General features: G+C 40.4%; 2 protein-coding genes across 6 annotated transcripts in view; one reads left to right on the forward strand and one right to left on the reverse strand.

Moving 5' to 3' along the window:
* The window catches only part of TFB1M (transcription factor B1, mitochondrial), a 47,320-nt gene that overhangs the window by 10,285 nt on the left and 10,697 nt on the right, over positions 1 to 26,338 (reverse strand). For all 5 annotated transcript variants that reach the window (XM_048844193.1, XM_048844191.1, XM_048844194.2 and 2 more), the window contains 3 exons: positions 25,240 to 25,348; positions 22,100 to 22,251; positions 18,041 to 18,160 (listed from right to left, as the gene is read on the reverse strand). In XM_048844193.1, coding sequence (XP_048700150.1) covers positions 18,041 to 18,160; positions 22,100 to 22,251; positions 25,240 to 25,348 — 381 coding nt within the window. The remainder of the gene's footprint in view (positions 1 to 18,040; positions 18,161 to 22,099; positions 22,252 to 25,239; positions 25,349 to 26,338) is intronic.
* CLDN20 (claudin 20) lies at positions 1,977 to 10,148 on the forward strand. Its single transcript, XM_048844197.2, has 3 exons — positions 1,977 to 2,206; positions 2,589 to 2,783; positions 6,998 to 10,148. The coding sequence occupies exon 3, from the start codon at positions 7,092 to 7,094 to the stop codon at positions 7,749 to 7,751; it is 660 nt and encodes a 219-aa protein (XP_048700154.1). The 5' UTR covers positions 1,977 to 2,206; positions 2,589 to 2,783; positions 6,998 to 7,091; the 3' UTR covers positions 7,752 to 10,148.

Here is a 26,338-nt window from a genome sequence, read left to right on the forward strand (position 1 = left end):
GGTGGTTAGCTTACAGGGAAGTAGAGTGAACCAAGGTGTGTGTGGGGGGTTTTCATCAAGGAGAAACAAAGAGAACTTTCACACCGTAACCTCGCCAGTCATGAAACTGGTTTTCAAAGCTTCTCTGATGCGTACCGCGCCCTCCTGTGCTCTTCTAACCGCCCTGGTGTCTGGCTGCGCGTAACCAGCAGCGAGGCGATTTGCCTCAACCTCCCACCCCGCCATAAACGTCTCCCCCTTACTCTCACAGATATTGTGGAGCACACAGCAAGCAGTAATAACAGTGGGAATATTGGTTTTGCTGAGGTCTAAGCGAGTCAGTAAACTGCGCCACCGCGCCTTTAAACGTTCAAATGCACATTCTACCACCATTCTGCACTTGCTCAGCCTGTAGTTGAAGAGCTCCTGACTACTGTCCAGGCTGCCTGCGTACGGCTTCATGAGCCATGGCATTAAGGGGTAGGCTAGGTCACCAAGGATAACTATAGGCATTTCAACATCCCCAACAGTTATTTTCTGGTCTGGGAATAAAGTCCCTTCCTGCAGCTTTTGAAACAGACCAGAGTTCCTGAAGGTGCGAGCGTCATGTACCTTTCCCGGCCATCCCACGTTGATGTTGGTGAAATGTCCCTTGTGATCCACCAGAGCTTGCAGCACTATTGAAAAGTACCCTTTGCGGTTTACGTACTCGCCGGCTTGGTGCTCCGGTGCCAAGATAGGGATATGGGTTCCGTCTATGGCCCCACCACAGTTAGGGAATCCCGTTGCAGCAAAGCCATCCACTATGACCTGCACATTTCCCAGGGTCACTACCCTTGATATCAGCAGATCTTTGATTGCGTGGGCTACTTGCATCACAGCAGCCCCAACAGTAGATTTGCCCACTCCAAATTGATTCCCAACTGACCGGTAGCTGTCTGGCATTGCAAGCTTCCACAGGGCTATCGCCACTCGCTTCTCAACTGTGACGGCTGCTCTCATCTTGGTATTCATGCGCCTCAGGGCAGGGGAAAGCAAGTCACAAAGTTCCATGAAAGTGCCCTTACGCATGCGAAAGTTTCGCAGCCACTGGGAATCGTCCCAGACCCGCAACACTATGTGGTCCCACCAGTCTGTGCTTGTTTCCCGAGCCCAGAATCGGCGTTCCACAGCATGAACCTGCCCCATTAGCATCATGATGTGCTTTCAGAGAAATCTGTGTCCATGTCCTGATCACTCACGTGACCGCGCTGACGTCACCTACTCGCCCGGTATCGCTCTGCCAGGTTCTGGTGCCGCATATACTGCTGGATAATGCGTGTGGTGTTTAATGTGCATGTTTAATGTGCTCCTAATTGCCAAAGTGAGCCGAGCGGCCTCCATGCTTGCCTTGGTATGGCGTCCGCTCAGAAAAAAGGCACGGAACGATTGTCTGCCGTTGCTCTGACGGAGGCAGGGGCGACTGACGACACGGCTTACAGGGTTGGCTTCAGGGAGCTAAAATCAACAAAGGGGGTGGCTTTACATCAAGGAGTATTTCAGGCAGGACTTCACGGAGGGTTCCAATAAGAAATGGTGCACCTAAGTTATTGTTCTTATTGGAACAAGGAGGTTAGTCTGGCCTCTGATTGATACATGGCTAGATTTACCTAGCTGCACCTTCTCTGTGAGTGACTGCAGTGTGACCTAGAGGAATGAGTCCCCTGGGAGGGGGGGGGAGCAAATGAGTACAAAACAAATCTGGTCTATTTCTTGTTTTGATACACTCCATCTATCTTTTACATCCTTTGGCTGGCAGCAGACGGTGCAGAAGGACTGCATGCCATCCACATCTCAGGGCTGCTCGGCAGAAGATGGTACAATACGACTGCTAGCCATCCTCATCTCTTGCCTGCCTGACAGAAGATCGTACAGTACGACTGCTAGCAATCCATATCGCCTGCCTGCTCACCATAAGATGGTTCAATAGGACTGACTGCAGGACTAAAGAGAATGACTTGATCAAGTCACTCCAAATTTAGTCCCTGCGCCATGTCTGCACAGGTGCTCCTGGCCGACGCATGATTTAACATGTTTCTTCACATTGACTTGTTGGGGCCACTTTGCCAGTGCTGTGTTTACCATATAAGCCTCCATGAGCATTACTACTTTATTCATTCATCCAAGTTCATGGAAAGACAATCAACTACTGGAAGATCCACAGAAGACTAAAGACTGTTAATGAAAGGTATGTAAAATATGAAAATCATATGGAATTGTATGCAACATTTCTAATCATGAATTAAGCTTACTGTATAAATCTTACTAGGAACTGTAAACTCATATATAGTTATCTTTGATATAAAACTCCTTTATTCTGACTCTCAATTCCATTGAAATCCATTCTAAAAATCTCTTCTTTAAAACATACATCTGTAAATTTTCTAGATTCTCAAGATTTTCCTGTATTTGCCAAATGTTTATAGTGTTCATCATGGGATCTGGATATCATTATGTATTTAGGACAAAGGGTTTACATGTGTTTTTCTCATAATCTCTTCGTTTTTGCTCACTAACAGTGTTTCTCTAACACAACTAATTGAACAAAGTGGTCCTTTATTCTCTGGTAGATGGAACGAAGAGAGAGAATGGGCAACAGGGCTACCCTTGTGGCAGAAGAGAGAAAAAGAACACACAAAGCAATTTTTTGCTTAATAAAACACCGATGCTATTTTATATGAAGAATAGATCTTTGCATTCCAGAGAAACTGTATTTCTACAGGGCACTGACAGTGAAGAAAACGTCTCAGACCTCACATTCAGTGGTAAGTGCTACGCAAACAGAAATTTAAGATAGTATTTTTATTATGGTTCACAGTGTTTATACTAGGTTTTATAGTGCTTGGAATTTACCATATACCTATTAATTACAATATACAACAACTGCTAGCAATGTTTGCAGGTTTGAATATGTTGAAATTTACAAACGAAGTAGTGAGAAAGGCTGATAACTCAAAACCCAAATGTGCTGATCAAGCCACACTTTTAAAATGAAAGTTTTGAGCTGATCTAGCCATGCAAATTAGCCCTGTAAATGGAAGCAACACTATGCCTTTGCAGGGTCCTGTTACAGCTAGTGCGAGATGCTTTTGCTGAAGAAATTCTTGGTAGTTTGAGCAAACTGAAGGGATTCTGAAAAAGGGGAGGTCTTCTGACTGGGTGGCCTAAGTTACTGATGTTAAAGCTGGAATCACTTTTTCTAAAATGTGTACCTTAACTGTTACAATTTAGCTAATGTATCAACTATATGTCTGGAAAGATGCAGAACAGCCTTTTAAATGACTAAACTATGCTAACTACACACAGAAATTCTAATTTCATTCATTAACCCCACACACTATGTTAATCGTTATTTAGTAATCAAGTAATTATCCAAAGTCTATAATGGGTACTGCTTCCACATAAACACTGATTTAAACTAATGTCACTTTGTAGTACATAATAAATTAATAGCAAACTATTTCAGAAAAGCGTGTGTTTCACTGACTTCAACTTTCCCCACATACTATTTCTTGTGACTTTTCCTTAAACCTCAGACATTAGAAATTCTATTTGTTTTCATTTATACAAGTGAAAAAAAAAACATTTTTAAAAGTGTTCAAACAACACTGATCTTAGCAACCACATTGCAGGAGTCCAAACTGATGCCTCTCCCCTCCTTGTGGCTCTGCTAAAAGCCCCAGCCAGCCAACAACAGATGTAATTTCATAAAGCAAGCTTTGCCTAATCCTGGCCTTCCTCATGGGCTCCAGCGACTCCAAGTTGCCTTACTTGGGATGACAAACAGAAGTGGCCTCATTTCTATTCAACCTGACACCCAGAAGATTCAATCATTTTAAAGGGAACTGTGTCCACTCTCATAGCTATATATCCTTGGTATTACATTACTGCAAAGATTCTGGCTTTTGTTAATGTAGCCTGACCCTCCAACTGTAACATGAGTGAAAAAATACCTCTTCCATACAATGAGTTTTTAAAAAGGGTCAACCTAAGCAGCAAAGCGGGGGTGTTTTTATAGTCAGAAAAGTGAAGATGGAAAAATGGCACTTTCTTACACGGCACCTCTGTTCCCCGAGTATTCAAAATTATACAGTCTGATTTCAGTAACAAATTTATTACCTTTAATTCTTGTTAGTTTTGCAGAACTGTCATAGTTATGGAAAAGTGGCTAGATTCTATTCTGGTTTGTCCATCAACAGAACTTTTCACTAAGGTCGCAGTTCAGGAAAGCATCCCTGTTAGGGCAGCATGTGCTTGAATTTCTGCTAATGGAATTTAAACAAGTGTGTAAGTGCTGTCCTGAACAGGGATAGAGTTAAGCATAGGCTTAAGTGCTTTCTTGGGGCCTAACATCCAACTACAGATCCTTTATTATTGTGGATGCTGAGCAGCCCAGAGTGCAGAGGTTTGATTTTCAGATCTTTAGCTGAACTGGTAGGGTTGGTGAGTTAGGAAAATCATAATTTTACTTGTGAAATTAGCAAGTTTGATGTGAAAGTTAGCAGACACATAAATGTGAAACCCCACAATCAATCATTTCATACATCAACTGCACTTCAATAATATTTTTAAAAGGTTTGTATTTAACAAACCTCATTATGATATTTTATAAAAGGGTATAAGATACTCAGTATCAACTCCAGCTACAGAATGCCTCCAAAATTGTTTCACTCTTTTGGGTACAAATGCCCTCTTCCCTCCCCTCAACCTCCCTTCCCTGTAAAAGTAAGTATTTAATCAGTTAAATACATAATTGGCTTTCACAACACATACACTTTGGTACACAACAGGCTCCCATGTGTAAATATATACTTTTAGTTCATGATGCATTCATGTAATAGTACAAATGAGACTTTTTAAAAAACAAACACTCTCTCATCCCAAGAAGTGCCCAACTTATCAAGACAAGAAATAAGGCTGTCCCACCAGACATTTTCTATGCTTTTTTTTTTTTTTTTAAATGCGGACAGCACATATTGGCTTCTCCTATCTCTCTGGAGCACACTATGCATTTGAAAAAAAATGAGAAACAGGCTTTCATTTAAGAAGAATCTATTACTCACTGAATGGGCTATACTATATTTAGAACTGTTTGGTTTTTAATTGTAGGCTTTTGTCCACAGATGTAGCAGCTAATCTGTCAATCAGGCTAATGAACATTAACTCCACCTGTAATAATAATTAATTTTTTGTTGAATCAGCTCTCTCCAGATGAATGTGCATAATTGTAATCCCATCTCCACCTCAGTAACTAGATTTCCCCCCCAAAAATACCTAAGGCAGTCAGTCTTCTGGACCTCTTACTCACATTGGGACTGATCCTGTACTACTGAAGTCACTATGAGCCTTGCCACAGACCTCCGTAAACACAGGATCAAGCCATATTCATCTAGATGGGATAAACCCCAGATTAAGCTACAGTTGGTATAAAGGTAGCAGAATCTAGCCTAAAGGTTGTATCAGAGAAATACGGTGGATGAGGTAATATCTTTTATTGGACCAACTTCTGCTGGTGAGAGAGACAAGCTTTTGATCTTACAGAGAGCTCTTTTTCAGGCCCGGGAAAAGTACAGAGTATGTCGCACTGACACTCTTAGTACATTTCCTAGGTCTGAAGAAGAGCTTGAAAGTTTGTTTCTCTTACCAACAGAAGTTGGTCCAATAAAAGATGTTACCTCACCCACCTTGTCGAATATCCTGAGACCAACACTGCCACAACACTGCACACAATAAAGGGTATACTGTAAATTAACCCCAGGTTTTTTCTCCTAGTCTTAGCAATCTAGGGTTGCCAGATTTGGTTGGACATATTCCTGGAGGTCTCATCACATGACATAATCTTTAATTAAATATTAATCTTTCATTCCTGGAGCCTCCAGGCTAATTCTGGAGGGTTCGCAACCCTATAATGATCGGAGATGAATAAATTAAAAAGTCACTATGAACTGCTCTTCTTTTTTCTTATTATAATAAAAACAAGTATAAACAATAATATTAAAATGACTGGGGGAAAATGTTTGTTTTCGTGCCAAACACTTTATTTGGACATCAAGCTTCAATTTTAGGGAAAGATTTTTAAGGCAGAGACTTAGGGCATGATCTTGCAAGGTGCTGACCAGCCTCAGCTCCCAAAGGCCCCAGGCCTTGATGGCACTCAGCACCTAAAACTAGATTTAACAAGGAGTTACTGACTGGAATCCCTTAATGTCACAGAAATACCACAGATCCAACATTATATAGAAACCTAAGACTGAGGGATCAGTTGAATCATTATTTTTGTTTGTGCTGACAATCATAACACTGCTGCTAAAATCTTTCATGTGATCGAAGGACCATGTTTCTGAAACTAAAGAGAAAATTCAGAAAAGGGTTACACAAATGATAGCCTAATTGTAAATATATTTTAAATGAAACTGACCCATCTCTTCACTCCTCCCAAAAATCTGTAATTCGGTCACTGTATTATTTAGACACAAGAGTGGTTGCTATTTTTAAACAAGGACATTTTAGAACAAATAGAAAATGTTATCAATATTTTTATTTTAAAAAAATCAATAAACATCTATAGGCCAATTCCTATTACACAATTAAGGTCAAGTACTTGAAAAGTAAAATAAACTGTTCCCCAGATGTCTACTAAATTCTATAATTTTATATACAGCATTCACGTTGCCTAATAAGCCAAAAACCTGGATGCTACCATTAAACATGACTTTGGTGGAGCAAGTTTTAGCTCATGGCTTAGTCACATATGAAAGGGCAGCTCTTTCTTGTGATCAATCTCTAAAACACTGTCCATTTGTAAACATTTACGTTCAAGTGCCTTGGGTACAGCTGCTCAGCAGGCTTCTCATCTGCTGCAGGGTCATGCTCAGATACTCGTTCAGATAGCTCTAATTTTAAATGCAAGCTTTTTTGTTTCCTGATTTCTCCTTTCTTTCCCCCTGCCCTTCTCCTCCCCTTTTTCTGTCACACACAGACAGCTACAGCCTTGGCTGGGAAGCTATCAGCCAGTTACATACGTTTACAACAGAAGAGGAACGGGCAGACAAAGGTGACAGAAGATAATCATCATGGCATCAGCAGGTCTACAGTTCTTTGCTTTTATTCTAGCTTTGTTGGGTGTTTTCGGCGCCATCACAGCCACCTTACTGCCCAACTGGAAAGTAAATGCAGACGTGGGTTCAAATATCATAACAGCTATAACACAGATGCAAGGGCTCTGGATGGACTGCACATGGTACAGCACCGGGATGTTTAGCTGCACTCTGAAATATTCAGTCCTATCCCTCCCTGTCTATATCCAGGCTGCACGGACAACCATGGTCCTGTCTTGCATCCTATCAGCTTTTGGGATCTGCATCTCCACAGTAGGAATGAAGTGCACAAAGTTGGGAGGGGACAGGGACACCAAAAGCTACACTTCTTTTGCTGGAGGGGTCTGCTTCATCCTTGCAGGAATCTTTGAGTTGATACCAACATCCTGGTACACGAGAGAGATAATTTCAAATTTTCTGGACCCAACAGTCCCAGAGAGCAGTAAAAATGAACCAGGAGGAGCTGTTTATATTGGATTCATTTCAGCAGGATTTCTGTTCATTGCAGGTGTGATCTTCTGCACTTCCTGTGTTAAAAAGCAGCAGGGAGCATGGATTTACCCTACAAAGCAACAACAGTTCCCAGCCACACAGCAAGAGAACAATGCAGGCTACAACCTGAAGGACTATGTGTAAATATAGTAATGTCTATCAGCTGGGGCTTTTTTGTTTACTTTAGATTTTTTTTTTAAAAAACAAAACACTTACTGTTCTTAATGTCAGGGCTGCAATTACATTTTAACAAGGTATTTTTATTTTTAATTAAAATCAGGAAAAAAGATGGCAGGAAATAAAGCATAAATATCTGCTGCAAGCACTATTTTGTGCTGATTTTTCAAACCAAGTTCTTTGGCTTTCCAGCTGAAATTTACTGAAGAGAAAGGAACCAATTTAAACAGTACAATTAAACTAATGGTTAGCTACAGCAGAGACAGTTAATCACAAAACGAAATCTATTCAGCAAATACAGGTATCAGTAATGTACCAAAATTTGTGATTTATTTTTTAGAATTTCATTTTAATTATGATAACAAAACCAACTCTCCATCTTTGTGAAGCCCCATGCATTGCTTTTAAATCACAGCCATATCTGCCTTTCATTTCCAGCTCCCAACTGCCATGGTAACTAGATTTCTTTTTAAAAAACACAGCCACATTGTATATTGGCATATCAGGAGCTGAAGAGCGAACGCTGCCATTGAGATATTGCCAAAAATGGCCCAAAAAATCCCCACCTGCTGTGGGTTCCATTTTTTATTTTAAAAGAAATGTCTACTAGGCAGTCTCCAACTGCTGGCAACCCAACACCGAACAACAAATGTTTGGTTTAAGGAGGAACATGACAAAAGAAGTGTCATCATGACTAAGGAAATACTTGGAAGCTTTAACCCACTGGTTACAAGCTACATATTTAGGCACAAGAAAAATCTGCACCCTCCCTGACTTCTATCTTCCTTACTCTACAAAGCAAACCACTAGCCTTTAACTAATGGAGTATTTCACCTACTGTTATTTATTCATTATTTATTGAACCCTGTATATTTTTGTCCCCTTTAAAATTTAATTTCATAGAGCCTGATCCAAGACCCGTTGAAGTCAATGGATCAAACCCATTGCAATATGCCATACACAGCACTGGTCAATGACAGCATCTTAGTTTACAAGTACTTTGTCAGTTTAATTAACTTGGTGAATGTTTCTAAAGCCTCAGAACCTTCTTTCCAGCATGCATAACTTATTGGACATTGCAGAAGATGTCTCATGTCAAATATTGTCCTAGGTGTTAAAAAAAAAAATGATGTGAATTTGCTGATGTAAGCAAGGGGATAAAAGAGGACTGGCTGAATGTTTGGGGATACGACTCTGGACAAGTTCCTCACAATTCAGTCAGGTACTATAATATGTCTTGTTTATTCTTATACAGCTTTTTAGTGCTCAGATTATTAGCTCATGATTCATTAAAATACTATGGTAGAACTGTAGTATAAAATAGATTAATATAGTAAGCATCAAATAAAGACGAATCTGAATAGTGTGGAAGGAGTGAAGCTTAATCTTTAGTTATGGGCTTTTATAGAGAGAGAAATACTTTTGTACACACAATGACAGTGTCTATCATATATCCATTAGCTCTGAGTTATGGGTACAGAACTTGCCTTATATTATACATTAACAGTGAGCATATGAATTTTCTGCCTATTTTATGAAGCAGTTTGTTTTGTACCATCACTGGCAACTGTGCCAGATCAGCAGTAATTCAGTGGTGCAGACTTAGCCAGAACCAGAACTGAAAAAGCCGAAGTTATTTAGGGACAGTGGCCTAGTGCATTGCAACACTCCAAGGCAGTTGTATTGAGTTTATGTTGTAAAAATGTATACATTTAGGGGTGTACGGTTTTCTTTAAACACCTATATTTTTCTGGAGAACTGATTTGAGGTATTATTGTTTCAAAAATATTTGGATGTCAAATTTAGTGGCATGTCCTATACTTAATCAGGAGCATCTGTAGCCTGGAAATTTAAATCAGTATTTTTTAAAAAAAATTACAAGAAAACAAGAACCAAAAGAGAAATTTTGGGAAAGACCCAAAAAAATATTTATTTGCATGTTGTAAGCAAAACTGAAGACTACACTAGTTACATAAGCAGCTTAGAAAGACTCCTTTGCCAAGACTACTTATATAGAAGACTCAGAAGTTCCTTATTTACCAACGCAAAAAGTAAGCAAGAGCTTTTTGTTTAACTCACAACAAGCGCCTCAACGACTTTCCAAGAGAAAAAAAAGCAACTCCACATATAGTATTGGTATCTAATTAAGGTTGTATGGTAGTCAAACTCTCAAGGATCACGGCAAAAAAGTTAGAGGATAAATCTACAGGACAGCAGGAGTCAAAGCAAAATGTGGCAAAAGGAGTGTGAAAAATATCTGCAATGTTTTTGTCTGCCGATTTCTATGTTTCTTTTCCTCTTGCAATTGTCACTATTTGCTTTAGTTTAAAGAGAAATATTCAATAAATAAAAGCTTAACTTTAAGCATGTTGTCTTTTTTGAAGGGTGCTAATCAGAGAAAGACAGGGGATCACAGGACTTCATTCTGATCAACCCATTGCCAGCTAACTGCCTGTCAGCAGCCTAAGAGCCAGATTCTCTTCATGCGGTGGAGCTCTATTTAACATAGGAGAGTGGGAGACAATAGGGAGCCAATTACAGCTACCTGAGTCAGGAGGCTGGTTTACAGTAGCCCCAGTTTTGACTACACCAATGCTGCCATGCCCCCAACTAGCCTCCTTTGCCGGAGAGGAAGGGATGACCAGCACGAAGTTGAGATTTGGGCCCCAGCTCTAGGTTTTCCTCATTCGCTCTCGGTTCACACATTTCTGGTATAAAAGGGAGCTAGGACTCACTGATATTACTTTATAAAAACTGAAAGTTGGAGGGAGTAAATGGCCAACAAAACAACAGGTCTTTAAAAAAGTAATTATAGAGGTTTAGTGTCCCTGCCTGACCGCAGTCTTTTCTCCATGCTGGCAGTAAGAAGTTCCAGGTAGCTTTGAATGTAATTTGCAATGTGTGACACACAGAGGCTCGAGATGCAGAGAAACTGGGGGGAGATGAGTGCGAGAGAGAAGAGAAAGAGCAAAGAATCTTAGAGACTACAAGGCTGGAGGAAAAACAATGCAGCCCAGAAGAGGAGACAAAGACAGACAAAGACCTAGAAATGGGGTAAGGCAGGGAGAGAACAATCTCTCCGGAAGAGCTCTGCAGGTGCGTTAGAGAAGTTGGCCAGAGTTTTGAACTCCCTCCACTTCCTTTCTGGCAGTCCAGGGGATCTCCCACTGGGAGGAAGGGGAGAGGATACAGGACTGACCCCAGGACCGGCCTGATATCTTCAGGCTGCGTGTACTGTCCCATGAGCTGCTTCTGCTGGGATATGAAATTACAAGAGAAGGTAGAGCAGGAAGGAAATCAGTAGAACTTGGAAATGTGGCTCTACTGTGAAAATGGCATCACAGAACTGAGTGTTTCTCTCTCAAGGATTCCAGATTAAATCTGCTCAGTTTACAAGTAAAAAGATGTTTTTTCTCAACAGCCCTGCAAACTCAGCCTGGGATCTGACAATGAAGCTGTGCAGTTTTTGTTTCATGGACTCTTGTAAGTAACAGTTTGCAGACTATATTCGCTTTCAGTTACACATGTGCAACCCCACTGCTTATAATGGGGACAGGTCCAACTCCCACAGAGGGGCAACTTCACCCATCCCAAACTCAAAACCGCCTCTCCTTGCCACCAGGACCCTCCTATGCCTTTCCAGCTACTGGTCTCCTCCTGTCTCAGACCAGAAAGAGGCTCAGTCTGTCCTCAGAATCCAAGGGCAGGGATTTTCTGGATGCCAAGCAGCAGCTACGTATTAATTTAAAAAAGAGCTGGTGAGAGCAGATAAGTGGGAAGGAAGCATACTGTTCTCTGCCTACTCAAGGGTGGAGTGGCCAGAGAAGGGTAAAAAAGGGTGGTAGTAATACTATTTTATAACTGGGAAGGAAAAGATGCAGACAGGAGTTAGGATAGGGAAGAAGAGGGAAATGAAAAATAATATGCTAAAAGTTAAGAGGGTTTAATACTTTAATACTTGAGGTCACAGAAAATAAATACCCCTGAGGGCATTCTGTGCCAAAAAATTAAGAATTCTGTGCACAATATTTTAAAATTCTGCAAATTTTATTTGTCAAATAAATGTGGAGGCTCCAGCTTGGAATTGGGAAGCACAGGCCACTGGCTGCTCACAGGTGGGAGATCACTGTGCAGCTTCCTCCACCCCCGGGCACAGACTGTGCAGTGAGGCTGCACACAACCCTGACAGTGCAAGGAGCAGGCCTGCACCAGAAACACCCCAGGGCCCTGCCCCTCCATGTGGGCAGGCAGGCTCAGCAATGCAGGATCTAAGTGTGGAGGGGCTTTAGTGTGTGGGGATCCAGGTGTGGTTGAGAGAGATCTATGTGGGGAAATATGGATGCAAGTGGGATCCGGGTGCAATGGTAATAGGTCTCTACAGTGGGGTCCTGGTGAAGGTGCTTGAGGCTCAGCAGGACGGGACTGGCTGTGTGGGGCTCAGTGGGGGATCCAAACGCTGGGGGAATGGGCCTCAGTGGCGTGGGGATTCAGGTGCAGCTGGTTGGAGCTCAGTGGGGTAGGGATCCAGGTGTGTGTGGCTCGACAGGGTGGTCCAGGTGCAAGGGGAATGGAGCTTATGGGGGAGGGTGGGTGTTCTGAGGGAGGTCCTGGGTGAGGCTCGGCAGGAAAGTCTAGGTATGAGAAGGTCTGGATGCATGGGGGTTGAGCAGATGGGGGAGGAGCTCCATGTATAGGGGTCCCTTCCCCTGCAGCTGAGGAGCGATGGGTGCATGAATCGGGAGAGAGAGAGAGAGTTTGCAGACCTTCCTGCAGCCAAGGGAGAAATCTAGTGGTGGGTTTGACTCAGCCCCGGATGCTATGCAGGGCAAAAGAAAGTTTTCTCCTCCCCAGCCCAGCCAGGACAAGCAGCTGAGCCCGGCACAGGTTAGGAGCCACCAGCTGGGTCTTCCCCGGTCCCGCCTCCTGCCCCAGTGATTTACCTCTCTGCTGGCTAACCTGAGCACCCAAAACATACTGCTTGGGAGGGTCGCATGACCACTCTTCTGACTTCCCTTTGCTTCCCTGTCAGAAAGTCATTTTTCTGCGGGGAAGAAAAGAAATATGTGGGGAACATAAATTCTGCACATGCGCAGTGGTGCAGAATTCCCACAGGAGTAAATAAAGACTAGACAGCTCTCAGGCAGATTAGCAAAGGGGCAATGACATGGTTGAACAGGATTTAGTTAGTTTTATTTTCATTTTTCAACTGTGCATATCAGGTTTTCTAGGCAAAAAAAATATATACATTTGTATCAAAACAAAAACATTAAAAAGGCAGACCTTCCAAAAATGTTGCAGCCCCCAAAGAATCCCATCCCATCACCAAGTCCATCCTATCATCAAACCTGCCCTGCAAGAACGACCTGAGAAAGCCAACAAGTCTTGCAGCAGGACCCAAGGGTCACCAAAGCCAGGTTCTGGGGGATCAAGAAGGGAAGCAAGTTCCAGACCCAGGCACACTTCCCCAGCCTTCTCTTCTTAATAGCATGGAACTGTTTATCTGAGCTACTCAAGTTACCATACTCAAGTTATCATAGTTTCCACAGTGTCACACCAGAAAAAAAGCAATGCCCCCCACACAAACAGGGATCACGGCACTAATGATTCCTACCCATGGGGTATTCTCTTTCAAGAAACAATGCTACTAGTAATGGTTGATTATTCTCATGTGCAGAAGACTGGGCCACAAGCACTGGGGATAAGCATGGAGGGAATTTCAGGCTGGAAATAAATCACAGTTTCCTGCTCTTTCAATTTTTGGAATCTTGCGTTTATTAAACTATCAATTGGGAAGTGCCTCATCACACTGCTGTGCTGCTACTCTGGATCCATCCCCAGCTAGTCTCCAAACAGAGCGATGTAGTCACACAACACAGCACTCCCCAATACGTTAGTTGACCATCTTGGTACATCATCTTGATATATCTTCTCTGCTTCTGCCATCTACAGCAGTATAAAAAAAGCAATGCCTATCCCGTCTCATTAGACTAGTGTTACAAATGTGACGTTATGCCCCATATTATTTATGGCAATATGCTTATGATATAGATGCAGCATAACAGATATTTTATGCAAGATGGGTCTTGTAAGGTATCATCAGAAAGGTTATAATTTACTGAATGTGATTATCCAATTTGTATGCATGTATCATTTCTGTATCTAAAGTTAGGAATACCGACTATGCAACAATTACAACTGTGTGTGTATTTGGGAGACACCCACCAGAAAACAGGCCATCAGCCTTGATGGGCCATTAGGAAGAAACAATAAGACTTTGAAGATACTAATCTCTCTCCTTCCTGAGAGGCATCCTGGGAAGTTGCTGTGACGCTACTAGGCCATGTGGTCATGTCACTGGTACTAAACACTATCTTGGACTTCTAGTAATTTTCCACTAAAAGGAGTGGGGAGGTCAAGACTGAGAAACAAAAGATTCCCGCCTTATTTAAATCTTATCTAAGCCTGTGGAGGTAAGCTGAACTTGGTTCACTCTTCACTGAATCCCCACCCAGGATGACTGCTGGAAACACCTAAGGAACAAGGACAAAGGGAAAAGGGGAGGAGTACTGAACCCAGGCTGGAAAAGGAATATAGTCTGAATAAGATACCTGAAGATTTAAGCTGCAAGCAGGTTAGCTAACCTTCAAAATTTCTGCAACCTGCCCCAAAAGCAACGTTTAGGGTAAGAAATTACTTATTAAAGAGAGTGGTTTCAAGATCTTAAGCTTAGTATGTATGTTTTGTTTTATTTGCTTGGTAATCTGCTTTGTTCTGTTTGCCATCCCCTATAATCACTTAAAATTTACCTTTTATAGTTAATAAACTTATTTCTTTTTAGAACATAACCCAGTTTGTGTAATTCATATCTGGGGGTGGCTGGCGGGGCAGGAAGCTGTGCACCTCTCTCTCTCCACAGCAAGGGAGAGGGAGAGATCTCTCTATAAAGCGTAAGACAATATTGTTGCCAAGAAGGCCAATGGCATTTTGGGATGTATATGTATGGGCACTGCCAGCAGATCGAGGGACGTGATCGTCCCCCTCTATTCGACATTGGTGAGGCCTCATCTGGAGTACTGTGTCCAGTTTTGGGCCCCACACTACAAGAAGGATGTGGAAAAATTGGAAAGCATCCAGCAGAGGGCAACAAAAATGATTAGGGGACTTAAACACATGACTTATGAGGAGAGGCTGAGGGAACTGGGATTGTTTAGTCTGCAGAAGAGAAGAATGAGGGGGGATTTGATAGCTGCTTTCAACTACCTGAAAGGGGGTTCCAAAAAGGATGGAGCTAGACTGTTTTCAGTGGTAGCTGATGACAGAACAAGGACTAATGGTCTCAAGTTGCAGTGGGGGAGGTTTAGGTTGGATATTAAGAAAAACTTTTTCGCTAGGAGGGTGGTGAAACACTGGAATGTGTTACCTAGGGTGGTGGTGGAATCTCCTTCCTTAGGAGTCTTTAAGGCCAAGCTTGACAAAGCCCTGGCTGGGATGATTTAGTTGGGGATTGGTCCTGCTTTGAGCAGGGGGTTGGACTAGATGACTTCCTGAGGTCCCTTCCAACCCTGATATTCTATGATTATTTTGGGTTTACTCCCCAAAAGGGGGTGTGCACTTCAGCGCTGGGCAATTTCCTAGCTGAATCTCCTCATAGACAGCTGCTTGCAGACTGTGATTCTACAACTGGTGCATCCCTACCTGTGTGTGTGTGCGCTGCCAGAAAGCCTGATTCAGCAAAACAGGGAGAGGGCCCCCAGGCTAGTGGAGCAGGCAGGCTCAGTGAAATCCCAGCACATCAGGTGGCATCCTGGACCGGGCCGGGCCAGAGGGGGGACGGGGGGGGGCGTGAACAACAGGGGAAGGTGTTCCAACCTGTCACAAAATATATTTAAACAAACTGACCCAGCTCCAACATTTTGGCATGTACTGATGAAACTCCATTGTTTGGCAATGATAGATGTGTCATTTGTTTGAGGTTTCTTTAAAAAGAACTCTCCAACACTACCAGACAGTTTTTGATATATCAATACATTGCTATGGAAAGGACTGGGATGTCACAGGTGTAACCTGTGACCAGCTCTGGCTCATCCCTGGGAATGGGACTGTAAAACATTTAAGAACACCACGCTTTAGAAATATGCACAGATATTTTATTAATCAATTATTTCCTTTAGGTAAGAGACCTTGCTATTTTCAGTAAGCAGTTTTCAAATTACAGTCCAAAAGAATGGTTTACTTTAAAAGTAAGAAGAGGGGGAAATACTCACTTATTGAAACAGATTTCCCCACTATCATCAGAAAACATTAATAATCTGCATTATTCTAAGCCTTTTCAGCGGTAGTGCTTCACTCAGTTGCCTCCAGCCTTCATTTACTCTAATGCTGCTATACACTGAGCAGCCTTAAAATATTTCTGAACAGCATGCGAGTAACACTGTATCAGCTGAACTGGGAGTTGATCAGACTGATTTAAATATTGTAGTTTCACTAATGCTCCGTTGCAGCTCAGCATCCCTTCTTATGCCTGGGGATCACTTTCCTGATATTTCGTTTTTAAACTCTCTCTCTCTACTTGTTTACTCACGTCTCAAATCAAATGGTTTACATAGCTCACTGGCTAGTAATCTGTTTAAAGAATATTTTCATTTTATATTCTGTCACTAAATACTTTACAACTATTTTATTAATTCCCACGAAGATGTTTATTGCTGGATGAAACTTTAGAATCAATGTGTTGTCACTGTTCAGCATTAATGAATGCAGTCCAAATAGGTATAGATCCCATAAAATTTTGCTTTTGAGGATCTTCCTCAGAGAAAAAAAAAAGTACAAAACTACATGCACTCAAAATTGTACCATTCTAATTGTGGAAGCACTGATCTGATTCCATCGATAAAGGTTATTTCAAGGAGAAAAATTAATCCAAAGAAGGGAAATGTGGGTACCTGGGGCTAGATTCACAAAAGGACTGAGGTGTCTATATAAAGTGCCTTATGTCCAATATTTATGCACCCCGTCATTCACAAAACCACCACTGAGCTGCCACCTAATCTTGTAGGTGCCTACATTTCTTGGGTGCTTTTGCCAGTGGGCTCGTGCAAACCTGCATAAACCCTGATAGGATTCTCAGACTAGGCATTTCTCATCTGCATGGCCCAATCCAGTAGCTATGCTCAGAGTACACCTAATCTATACAAAAAAAGCTTCTCCTCAGCATTTCCCACTTGCTAGTTTGCTGGCTTCTGTGTATCCCTTTCTTATGTACCTAACTCTCCCCATACAATGCATGGAAAGTTTGGGCGTCTAACTCAGGGTGGTGAATTTCACTCATCAGCAGGGTGCCTAGGAGTTAGGCATTGTAATGCTTAAGTTCCCTTTGTGAATCTAGCCCCAACTTTTTTACATTATATAAAAATGTTAAACCTTGTATTCATTGGTATTATATGGCAATCCCAGTTTATAGTCCAATCCTACAAAGTCAATGAGAGTTTTTCATCACTGTCTTCAATAGGAGCAGGAGAAAGGAACATAACTGCTCTATCTGATCTGCACAGCAGATCCAGCTAGTCCAACATCCCCTTTCAGAAGTGACTAGTACCAGATGCTCCAAAACAAGGTACAAGAATCATCAAAGTAGACAATTACGGAATAGCTTATCCACAGCAGAAGAATTTTCTTGACCCTCTCACATAGTGGCTGGTTTATTCCCTGAAACATGACAATTTATATCCCTTCTTTAAAACATATCCTATCTAATGTCACTGCAAATGTTATCCACATAAATGTCTAACCCTATTTTGAGTCCCACTAAACTCTTGGCCTCAATGTGATCTTGTGACAGTTAGTTCCACAGATTAATTGTATGTGGATGTAAAAGATATTTCCTTTTATCAATTTTAAATTTATCATGTTCTTTTATTTAACTTTTTTATACCATCTCCTCTGTAAACAGTCACAACCTTTTCAAGCTCCCCTCACATGGAAGACTTTCCATGCCTCCTGTCGTTTTATTACTCATCTCTGACTGCCTACTGTATTTCTGCAATTTTTTTTCAGGATCAGGTCCAAACTGCTTTTGGCCTTGATCCTGAAAGGTGTTGTGTGCCCTCAACTAATTCCAATGGCTTTAAGCATCTCTCAGGATCAATCCTTTTTGTCCAACTACTGATCTTTTTATAAGTTGCTGTTATGGTAAAGAATTAGATGAAACTGTAGCTTGCATCTCCTTCTAGCAAAGGAAATGCACAAAGATGACTCACCTCTGGTTTTGGAACAAAGGCTCGGCCTGGAATTGTGAACCGGTTTTGAACAGTGCAGAGATACTGAGCCATGATGGACAGTCTGCTACGTTGCTTGCTTCCCGTGGTGGCTGTGAGCCTCTATGGGATAATCAGAATGTCACTTATAAGTCAGTGAATCGAGACTGACCAAGTGGAAAGAATATTAAAGCTCTATCAACTTGCAGCTTAATCTAAAGGTAAGGATATTTAAAACCAAGAGTAACAAAAGCATTTTTAAAGGCACCCTCTTAAAAGTAAATACAATGATCAAAATTAATGTCCAAACCATCCAAAGTTTTTCTAACATGCCTATCAAGGTATCTAAATTACATACAATTTATTGCCCCAAACCTGTAGGTTAAATCTGTACAGGTAGTTCCCTGCACTTCTGTGGAGCTTCAGTGATATAAAAATGGTTCTGGGAGCCACCTGAACAGATCTGCTTGCAAGGCTCATGCTGAAGACAGAACTGAGTGACAATGTTCCCAAAGCCTCCCTTGTTCCCAATGTCCGTGTTTGAGCGTTCATTTTTCTGGTCTTTTTTAATTCTTGCAAGATCAAATATTAGTCAAATGAGGTTCTCACAGACGCAATATAAGGAAGCAAATAAAAGTATTATTCCCTGTAAATCCATCTGAACTTATTACAAAGATAAGGATGATTTTTCCCTCCTCAATAACTGGATGACATTTTAAAAATATCGTTAAATGAAACGGTTTAATAAAAATAAGGCAACAAATCTTCAAATTGTTTTCACTTAAAATTCAGCTCTCAAGATCTCTTAATTTCCAAAAAAAGGTCTCAAAAAGACTTACAAGGCCAAAATTACTAGTTCTGTAATGCATGACTACTGTGGTGGTCATTTATCGGAAACTAAGTATAATTGAGCTAAGAATGAAGCAGTGTTGCAGGTCACATAATGAACCATCAGCGAGATAATCTTAAGTGGAGTAGGTGGAAATGTAATCTCTATCTGCTCTTGGTGCCTCTGTTTGCACTTAAGAAACACGGGCATGGGATACCACACAGAACCTCCCTTGCTAAGCTACAGAAACGCATGGGAATTTTTTCATACATTTTTCAATGAGTCCTAACATCAGTTCAACTGAACTGGTATGAAAACATGAGGAAGCAGTAGGATAAACGAGGCTCCTGTGACTTTCAGCTATGTTAGTTAAAAGTGGTAAAAACTGGTCCGGTCTATACTACTGTGCCCATGATCTGTTAGAAGTGGTTAGAAGTGGTTCTTATTGCACTCAAGTATCATAAGGTGATTCATGTCCTCATTTGCCACATCACCTTTGTTTTCACATTATATGCAGATGAAAAAGATGACATGGATATCTGATGGTAATGTCTGCATCCAATGTGCCCTCCAGTGAACACAGTACCACTGAATGTTGGCGTGGCTACTGAAGCCTTGCATACAGTAGGAAACTGAACTGTTGTTGAAAATCCCTGTACTGACACTACAGATGGCTTAAGTGCTAATGTAGAAAAGACAAAATCATTTTCAATGCTATTTCAGAAAGAGAGCATAACACTTGGTTTTGTCTGGTCTACGCTAGTGCTTAAAATGAAATGACTGAACTGGTTTAACAGTTCAGCTTCGCTGAAAACACCACGCAAGAAAATGCAAGTTATGTGCCACATAAAGTTGTACAAAGACGTTTTGCTGTCAGAATCTGTATCACCACTTTTTCCTTGTTGTTGCCCTTTTTCGTCTTTCAAGCTTCTCATTCCATCTAAAATCCATATATGGGCAATGTTTGATTTTGTGCCAAGTAAAAAATAAAAACAGTAATAAGTATTTTTGGTCATACTTTTTTTTTCTTCCAACAAAAATAGAAATTCTACTTACTAGTATCTTTCATCTGATGATCTAAACGTGTACCTCTATATACCTCTGTGAAACTAAGCGTTGTTATTCCTGTTTTTCTACTAGTGCATTTTAAATATTTATAAGACACCTATATCCTGGATATCTAACTCCAATTTTTTTACGAACAGCTAAACGGAGGCAGAAAGGTGAAACAACTTGCCTTAGGTCTAAACAGAGCGCGTCAGATCCAGGAATAAAACCTAGAAGTTCTGACTCCCAGTTTCCTGGCTGACCATAAGGTAACCTGTTTTTTTACTGAAGGTAGTATATTTCCCCAAAAGGCATACATACAAACGGAAATGTGAACCATAACACTGAAAGACTTTGATCTTTTTTATAAAATATTCATTGGAATCATGCACATTTAAATAAATGAGAAACCAAGAAACAGAAGATCCTACAGTGTAAACACAACCAGCACTGACTCATTCCATGACCTTGAGAACATCACTCCACTTTATAACGTTCAGTCTTTTCAGCTTTCTAAATACAATGAACTTAACGGGTATGCTATTTTGCATGTCATTCGAGCTATGTTGGGTGCAGAAACACTATAATCTCCATGTCATGTTGAAAAAAAAACCCTAAAGGCACATACAGCTGGTTATAGCTATATAAAGTACAGAGTGTTTTTATGTTCTCAATTCTCTTTGTATTTCTTTCTTCCTGCTATCATAGCATTCCACATCTTTCCACTTTATACTTTAAAGCCTAATCTATTAGCCATTTTTTAATGTTTAGGCTAATAGCTCTCATCAAGTATTTTGGGGGAAAGAACTGGATCTTGTGTGTCAGAAATCACATGGACTCAGACGATAAAAGAAGGCTGCTTTATTTCACATTCACAAAATACAGACTACTTGTCCCAGATGTTCTCTTCAGCCATATACTGGAACCACTTAAGTACTTATCTCAAACCCTGTCCTCCCAAACACTGCAGTAAATGTAGCAGAAGGATGGGAGCTCTAGGTACCGGAGTAACGCTCTAGGTACCCGAAATAACAGGAGAGGTTTAATTTATGGCTTACAATCAGTGTATTTCTCATTTACACAATTCACAAAGGCCTTGCAGGTAAAACTTAATGTCTAACCTGGTTTTCAGTTTGGAGCAGCTACTTTAGCCTTTTGACTGCAACACATAGAATATACAAACAATACTGAATACTTACAGAACAATGAAGTGGTTGAGAAAATGGTAATCTGGTTTTCTCAAACACTGAATGAAATAAGCTAAAAAAATGTCTGAGGGCATTGTAGAGTGAGTCAGCTGATCATCAGTTGACTAGAAACATCTGAGAGAGTCTGTTGAGAGCAGGAAAATCAATTTCACTTTCATCAAGTTTCTCAGTTTTCAAATGAAATGTAATCAGTCAAAAACTGCTCCAGGAGTTCTTAGAATTGGAAACTGATTTGGTGCACTCAGTTTTATTCTTATCAGAGTCAGGGTATGGTGAAGAGATTGGCAATGGTTCCATTGATTTCTGGCATCAAGATTATATTCAGGAAAGCGAAGACCAGCGTCTATGGGCTCCACTGACAAGAAATTCCCTATGTTTGAAGTGTTTAATCATTGGTGGGAATCAGTGATATGACATATTTCAAAACTGAAAATCTTCTGTTAGCAAAGGAGGTCTAAAATAAAGCAGGGTAAAAAATTGCTTCCAGTGTAATTCTTGAGGTGACTGAAAGGTTTAGAAAAACAAGATGAAATGTAACTCAAAATGTCACGTCAGCTGATGAGGAAAGGAAATAGTTGAAGACAGAAAAGGAGCATGCTGTGGAAGCTACTTGGAATGAAGCAGTCAGACTTCAGAGAAAACAAGATTGTGAAATGTTTCAATGCTTAAGGGATATTTGTCTCCCACATAAGAAGAAACTTTTTATAAACAGTGTGCAATGCACAGAACTGAGCAGATTTTGAAAATTAATATTAAACTGTATAATTTGTAGCTAAGCACACACAAACTTAAGCACTGTGCCAGGTTTCCTGCCTTAAAATTACAATTTCAGAGAAGTATAGACTATTAGGCAGTTTTAAAACATTCTGCAAGTCAACAAAATCTCTCTCAGGCTTTTCTCATCTATAACTAAAGTAATTAGGTGCTGAAATAATCTGTCCAATTGTAAGTTTTTAATAAGCCCATAACAAAACTTACCTCTGCTACTTCCTTCTGAAAAGTCAAAGTCATCTGAGTTCGGCCATAAACAAAAGGTCCATCTCTATTGGAAACATTTTCAAGCCACCTGATGATTAGAGGTGTTGAAACACTGAATGGCAGATTTCCAATGATATGCACATTTGGTGGATCTATAAGAATTTGAAAAGAAATCTTTTGTAAAAATAGGTAGATAAGTGGGGTAGGGTGAAAAGCTGTGGTTTTGTGGAACACTGATCACTTTCTACAATTCGAGAGGGCTGTATAATTTGGAAGACCTCCACCTCAGCAGAAGAGGGACTAATCTCCTTGGGGACAGGCTGGCTAGAGCACTCAGGAGGGAATTAAACTAACAGCAAAAGGGGAAGGTACAAAGAAGGAGGATATGAGCCCTCAGAATAAAATCGAGATGTTGACAACAAAATTTATTCAAGAAACCAAAGAACGTAAACAGAAAAAAAATCTTGAATTGCCTATACACTATGCTAGGAGTCTAGGTAACAAACAAGAGAAACAGGAAATGCTCATTTATGAGCATAAATTTGATCTAGCTGGTATTACTGAAACCTGGTGGGATGATTGACATGACTGGAATGTTAAATCAATGGTTATGACCTATTTAAGAAGTATCAAATTGGGAAAAGTGGGAGTGGCACTATGTAAAAAGTGGCATTACTTATTTCCACGTCCCTAATAACGCAGAAGAAAATTATCTTGAATGCTTATGGCTCAATGTCCTAACAGATAAAGCACAAGATGGGATAATAGTTGATGACTGCTACAGACCATCACATCACACGGGGGAACAGGATGACTGTCTACTTATGCACTCATCTATAATATGTAGGAACAAAAACTGTTATCCTGAGGGACTTCAATTTGAGTGACATATGCTGGAGGTCTCATGCTGCCAGTACTTTAAACATTCATGGAATTTCTAAACATTATAGATGACAATTTCCTAATTCAAAAAATATTGCAGCAACATATTATATTATATATTATACCTTGTCCTAACAGATAAAGAGAACTGAGCACAGAACTAAAAGTGAATGGTAGCTTAGGTACAAGTGATCAGGACTTGATCACATTTATAACGTACAAGTGGAATAAAGTCCAGACCAGTAATACACACACACTTGGTGCTTTAACAAGGCCTATTTCACAAAACTGAAAACAATTATGAGCCAAATGAGTGGAGTCCTGGCCAAAAGAGTGATGCTTCCCAGGATTGCATTAACAGGGGAATATTGAGTAGGAGAGGTTATTTTGCTTCTGTATTTGGCACTGGTGTGAGCGCAGCTGGAATACTGTGTCTACTTCTGGTACCCACAATTCAAGAAGGATGTGGATAAATTGGAGAGGGTTCAGTGCAGAGTCAGGAGAATGATTAAAGGATTAGAAAACATGCCTTACAGTGACAGACTTAAGGAGCTCAATCTATGTAGCTTAGCAAAGAGAAGGTTCAAGAGCGCCTTGATTACAATCTAAGTACCTTCAATCTAGCAGAGACAGGTATAACACAAACCAATGGCTGGAAGTTGAAGCTAGACAAATTCAGATGAGAAAATAAAGCATAAATGTAATGGTGAGAGTAATTAACCACTGGAACAATTTACCAAGGGTCTAAGTGGAGTCTCCATTACTGACAATTTCTAAATCAAGATTGGAGGTTTTTCCTAAAAGATACACTTTAGGAATTATTTTGGGGAATTCTACGGCCTGTCCTATAGAGGAGGTCAGACTAGATGATCACAATAGTCCCTTTCAACCTTAGAATCTATAATCAAATGCATCTTGACAGAGTTTACACAGAAACAGCTTTACCCTTATTCTTCTTTTCATATGCAATAAATAATTCCGGGAACTTTCTAACATCCATCCTGTGTATTTGTATCTAAACTAATCAGACAGAATACAATTCTTAAATGCATCAGTTCTAGAAAAGTACATTTTAAAAATTCAGCTCCATCCTCATATACACATTTGCGCATACCCACGTTTTATTAAATTCCCAATAACATGGGAAGATGCAATACAGCAGGGGATTTTCCAAAAAGAGTTAACGGAATATGTTTCCTTTGAATCTCAAATTAGAAAAAAAACTTTTAATGTTCTTCTGGCATCCACCAGATGCTGTGTCTATATTTGACTAAGAAATCAGGTTTTGGAAAAGACGACTAAACTTACCTATAAGTTTATCTAGTACTGTCATATGGTTTTAGGAGAAAAGGTGAAATCCAGCCATAAGAAAACCCCAAGATTTGATAAAAAGCCATGATTAGACCTTATACTTTCCCAGTATGCATGACTGAAGGGTCAGCAATATAATTCACATACCACGAAACTCTCCAAGTTTCAAAGAGGATTCTACAAGACTCTTCAGTGGGGTTACAACAGAATTTAATAAATGGTGGTTCATCACACAAAAGCAGGAGGATTGGGGAAAATAACAATACGTGCACTACGTGTTTTACTTCTGTGCTCTTCAGAAACTGTTTTTTCACAATGACAACATCCTGAGGCTAGTACTTGCAAAGGTATCAACCATTTAAAATTATACAAATTCAGCCTCTTTGCCTTAGGGCTCGTTTACACTTAAAAGGCTGTAATGGCTTAGCTGCACCCACCTAGTTCTTCAGTAAAGACGTTACCTAAGCCAACAGGAGGGCTTCTCCTGTTGGCGTGGATACTCCACGTCCCCAAGAAGAGTAGCTATGTCCAGGGGAGAAGCCCTACCATTGACGCAGTGCTGTTTACAACAGGAGTTAGGTTGGTGTAACTGCCTTGCTCAGGGGTTTGGATTTTCCACTTCCCTAAGCAACAGTTATACCATAACTATAAATCTTAGACAAGGTAGGAAATAGGCGATTCTCATGTTTTGTTTTTTATTTTGGAGGAAAGAAAACCAGCCTCTCTAAACTTACCCTGTATTTGAAGAGTTAACTATTAACAGCTAAAACGTAAATCTGGGTGAGACTAGTCAACTGCTATCCACCGAAAGAGATCAAAACCCATGTGAGTAGATGAAGTGAGAGGAAATGGAAATCATGACAAATAACTCCAGGTACCTTGTCAAACAAACTGATTTGCATAGCAACTGTTTGGAGGAAACAAATATACTGAAAACAGATACTAACCATCTTCCCACTTCTTTTGAAGGTGTTTTGGAAAAGCTCTCTCCATCTTGTATGTCAAAATGTCCCCATGAACAATGTGCACTTTTCCCGGAGCTGCTTCAGACAGCATCTATTTGTTAGCAAGCAAGCAGAATTAGTTGATTTAGCTCCAATAAAATCTGGTAAACTTTTAAACATACTGAGCCATACGCATCCTTTGCTTCAATGGAGTTACATTAGGCATGAATCTTGCCCTATATTTTGAACCTCACATACATGTAGTAGTAAAATAGAATAATTATCTTTTAGGTCTGAGCACATTATAAATAAAAGATGAACAAAACGCATATTTCCATGCGAAAGCTACACACACAAAAATAAACCCAATACAAACAAAAGGTCTGATTCTATACACCTACTATTCACTACTTATGAGAATAAAGGGTTACAGGATTGAGAGTTTAGATCTAATACAAATAATTAAAGATTTAAGAATTTTCAAGCCTGGAATGAACACGGATTATTAAAATATATTGGAGAAAATTCTCAAATGTCAATGTAACTTATTATTTGTGCTTCAAACATGCAAAACTCTCATATAAGGCTTGATTCTGCAAAATCCTGAGCACTCTGGCCTGATCAAGCAAAACACATTATTAGTCCCACTCAAATCAATGGCACTATTCACACACTTAAAGTTAAGTACATGCTTACGTGTTGTGCAGGATCAGGCTAAAGGATTTAACACCTTGCAGGATCAAGTTTATAATGCAAATCTATACAGCCATGAAAGAAGGAGTTTTGTACTGAAACAAACTTGTGGATAATAGTTTGTTTATACAAAAATAAATGTACTTTGAAATTTTCAGTGCTCTGCTCCCTTTCTTTTTATATTAGAGATATCTGTTATTAAGGGCTTCTCTAGAGAAACAGCAAGTGGCGGTGTAAATCTACAGTGCACTAGCATGCCACACAATCTATGTGGACCCTGCTCACTTGCACAAAAAATTCCCCTAGTGCACACTGATATACTCCCATTTCAAAACGGAAATGATCAAAACGCACTAGGGAACTGTAAATGTGCGCTAACAGGGTTCACATGAACAGTTAGTGAGCAGCA

The sequence above is a fragment of the Caretta caretta genome, chromosome 3 (assembly GCF_965140235.1).
Source record: "Caretta caretta isolate rCarCar2 chromosome 3, rCarCar1.hap1, whole genome shotgun sequence".
NCBI lineage: Eukaryota > Metazoa > Chordata > Testudines > Cheloniidae > Caretta > Caretta caretta.

Coding starts and splice junctions, on each gene's coding strand:
- CLDN20 (XM_048844197.2), top strand. CDS start 7,092: ATGGCATCAGCAGGTCTACAGTTCTTTGCTTTTATTCTAGCTTTGTTG.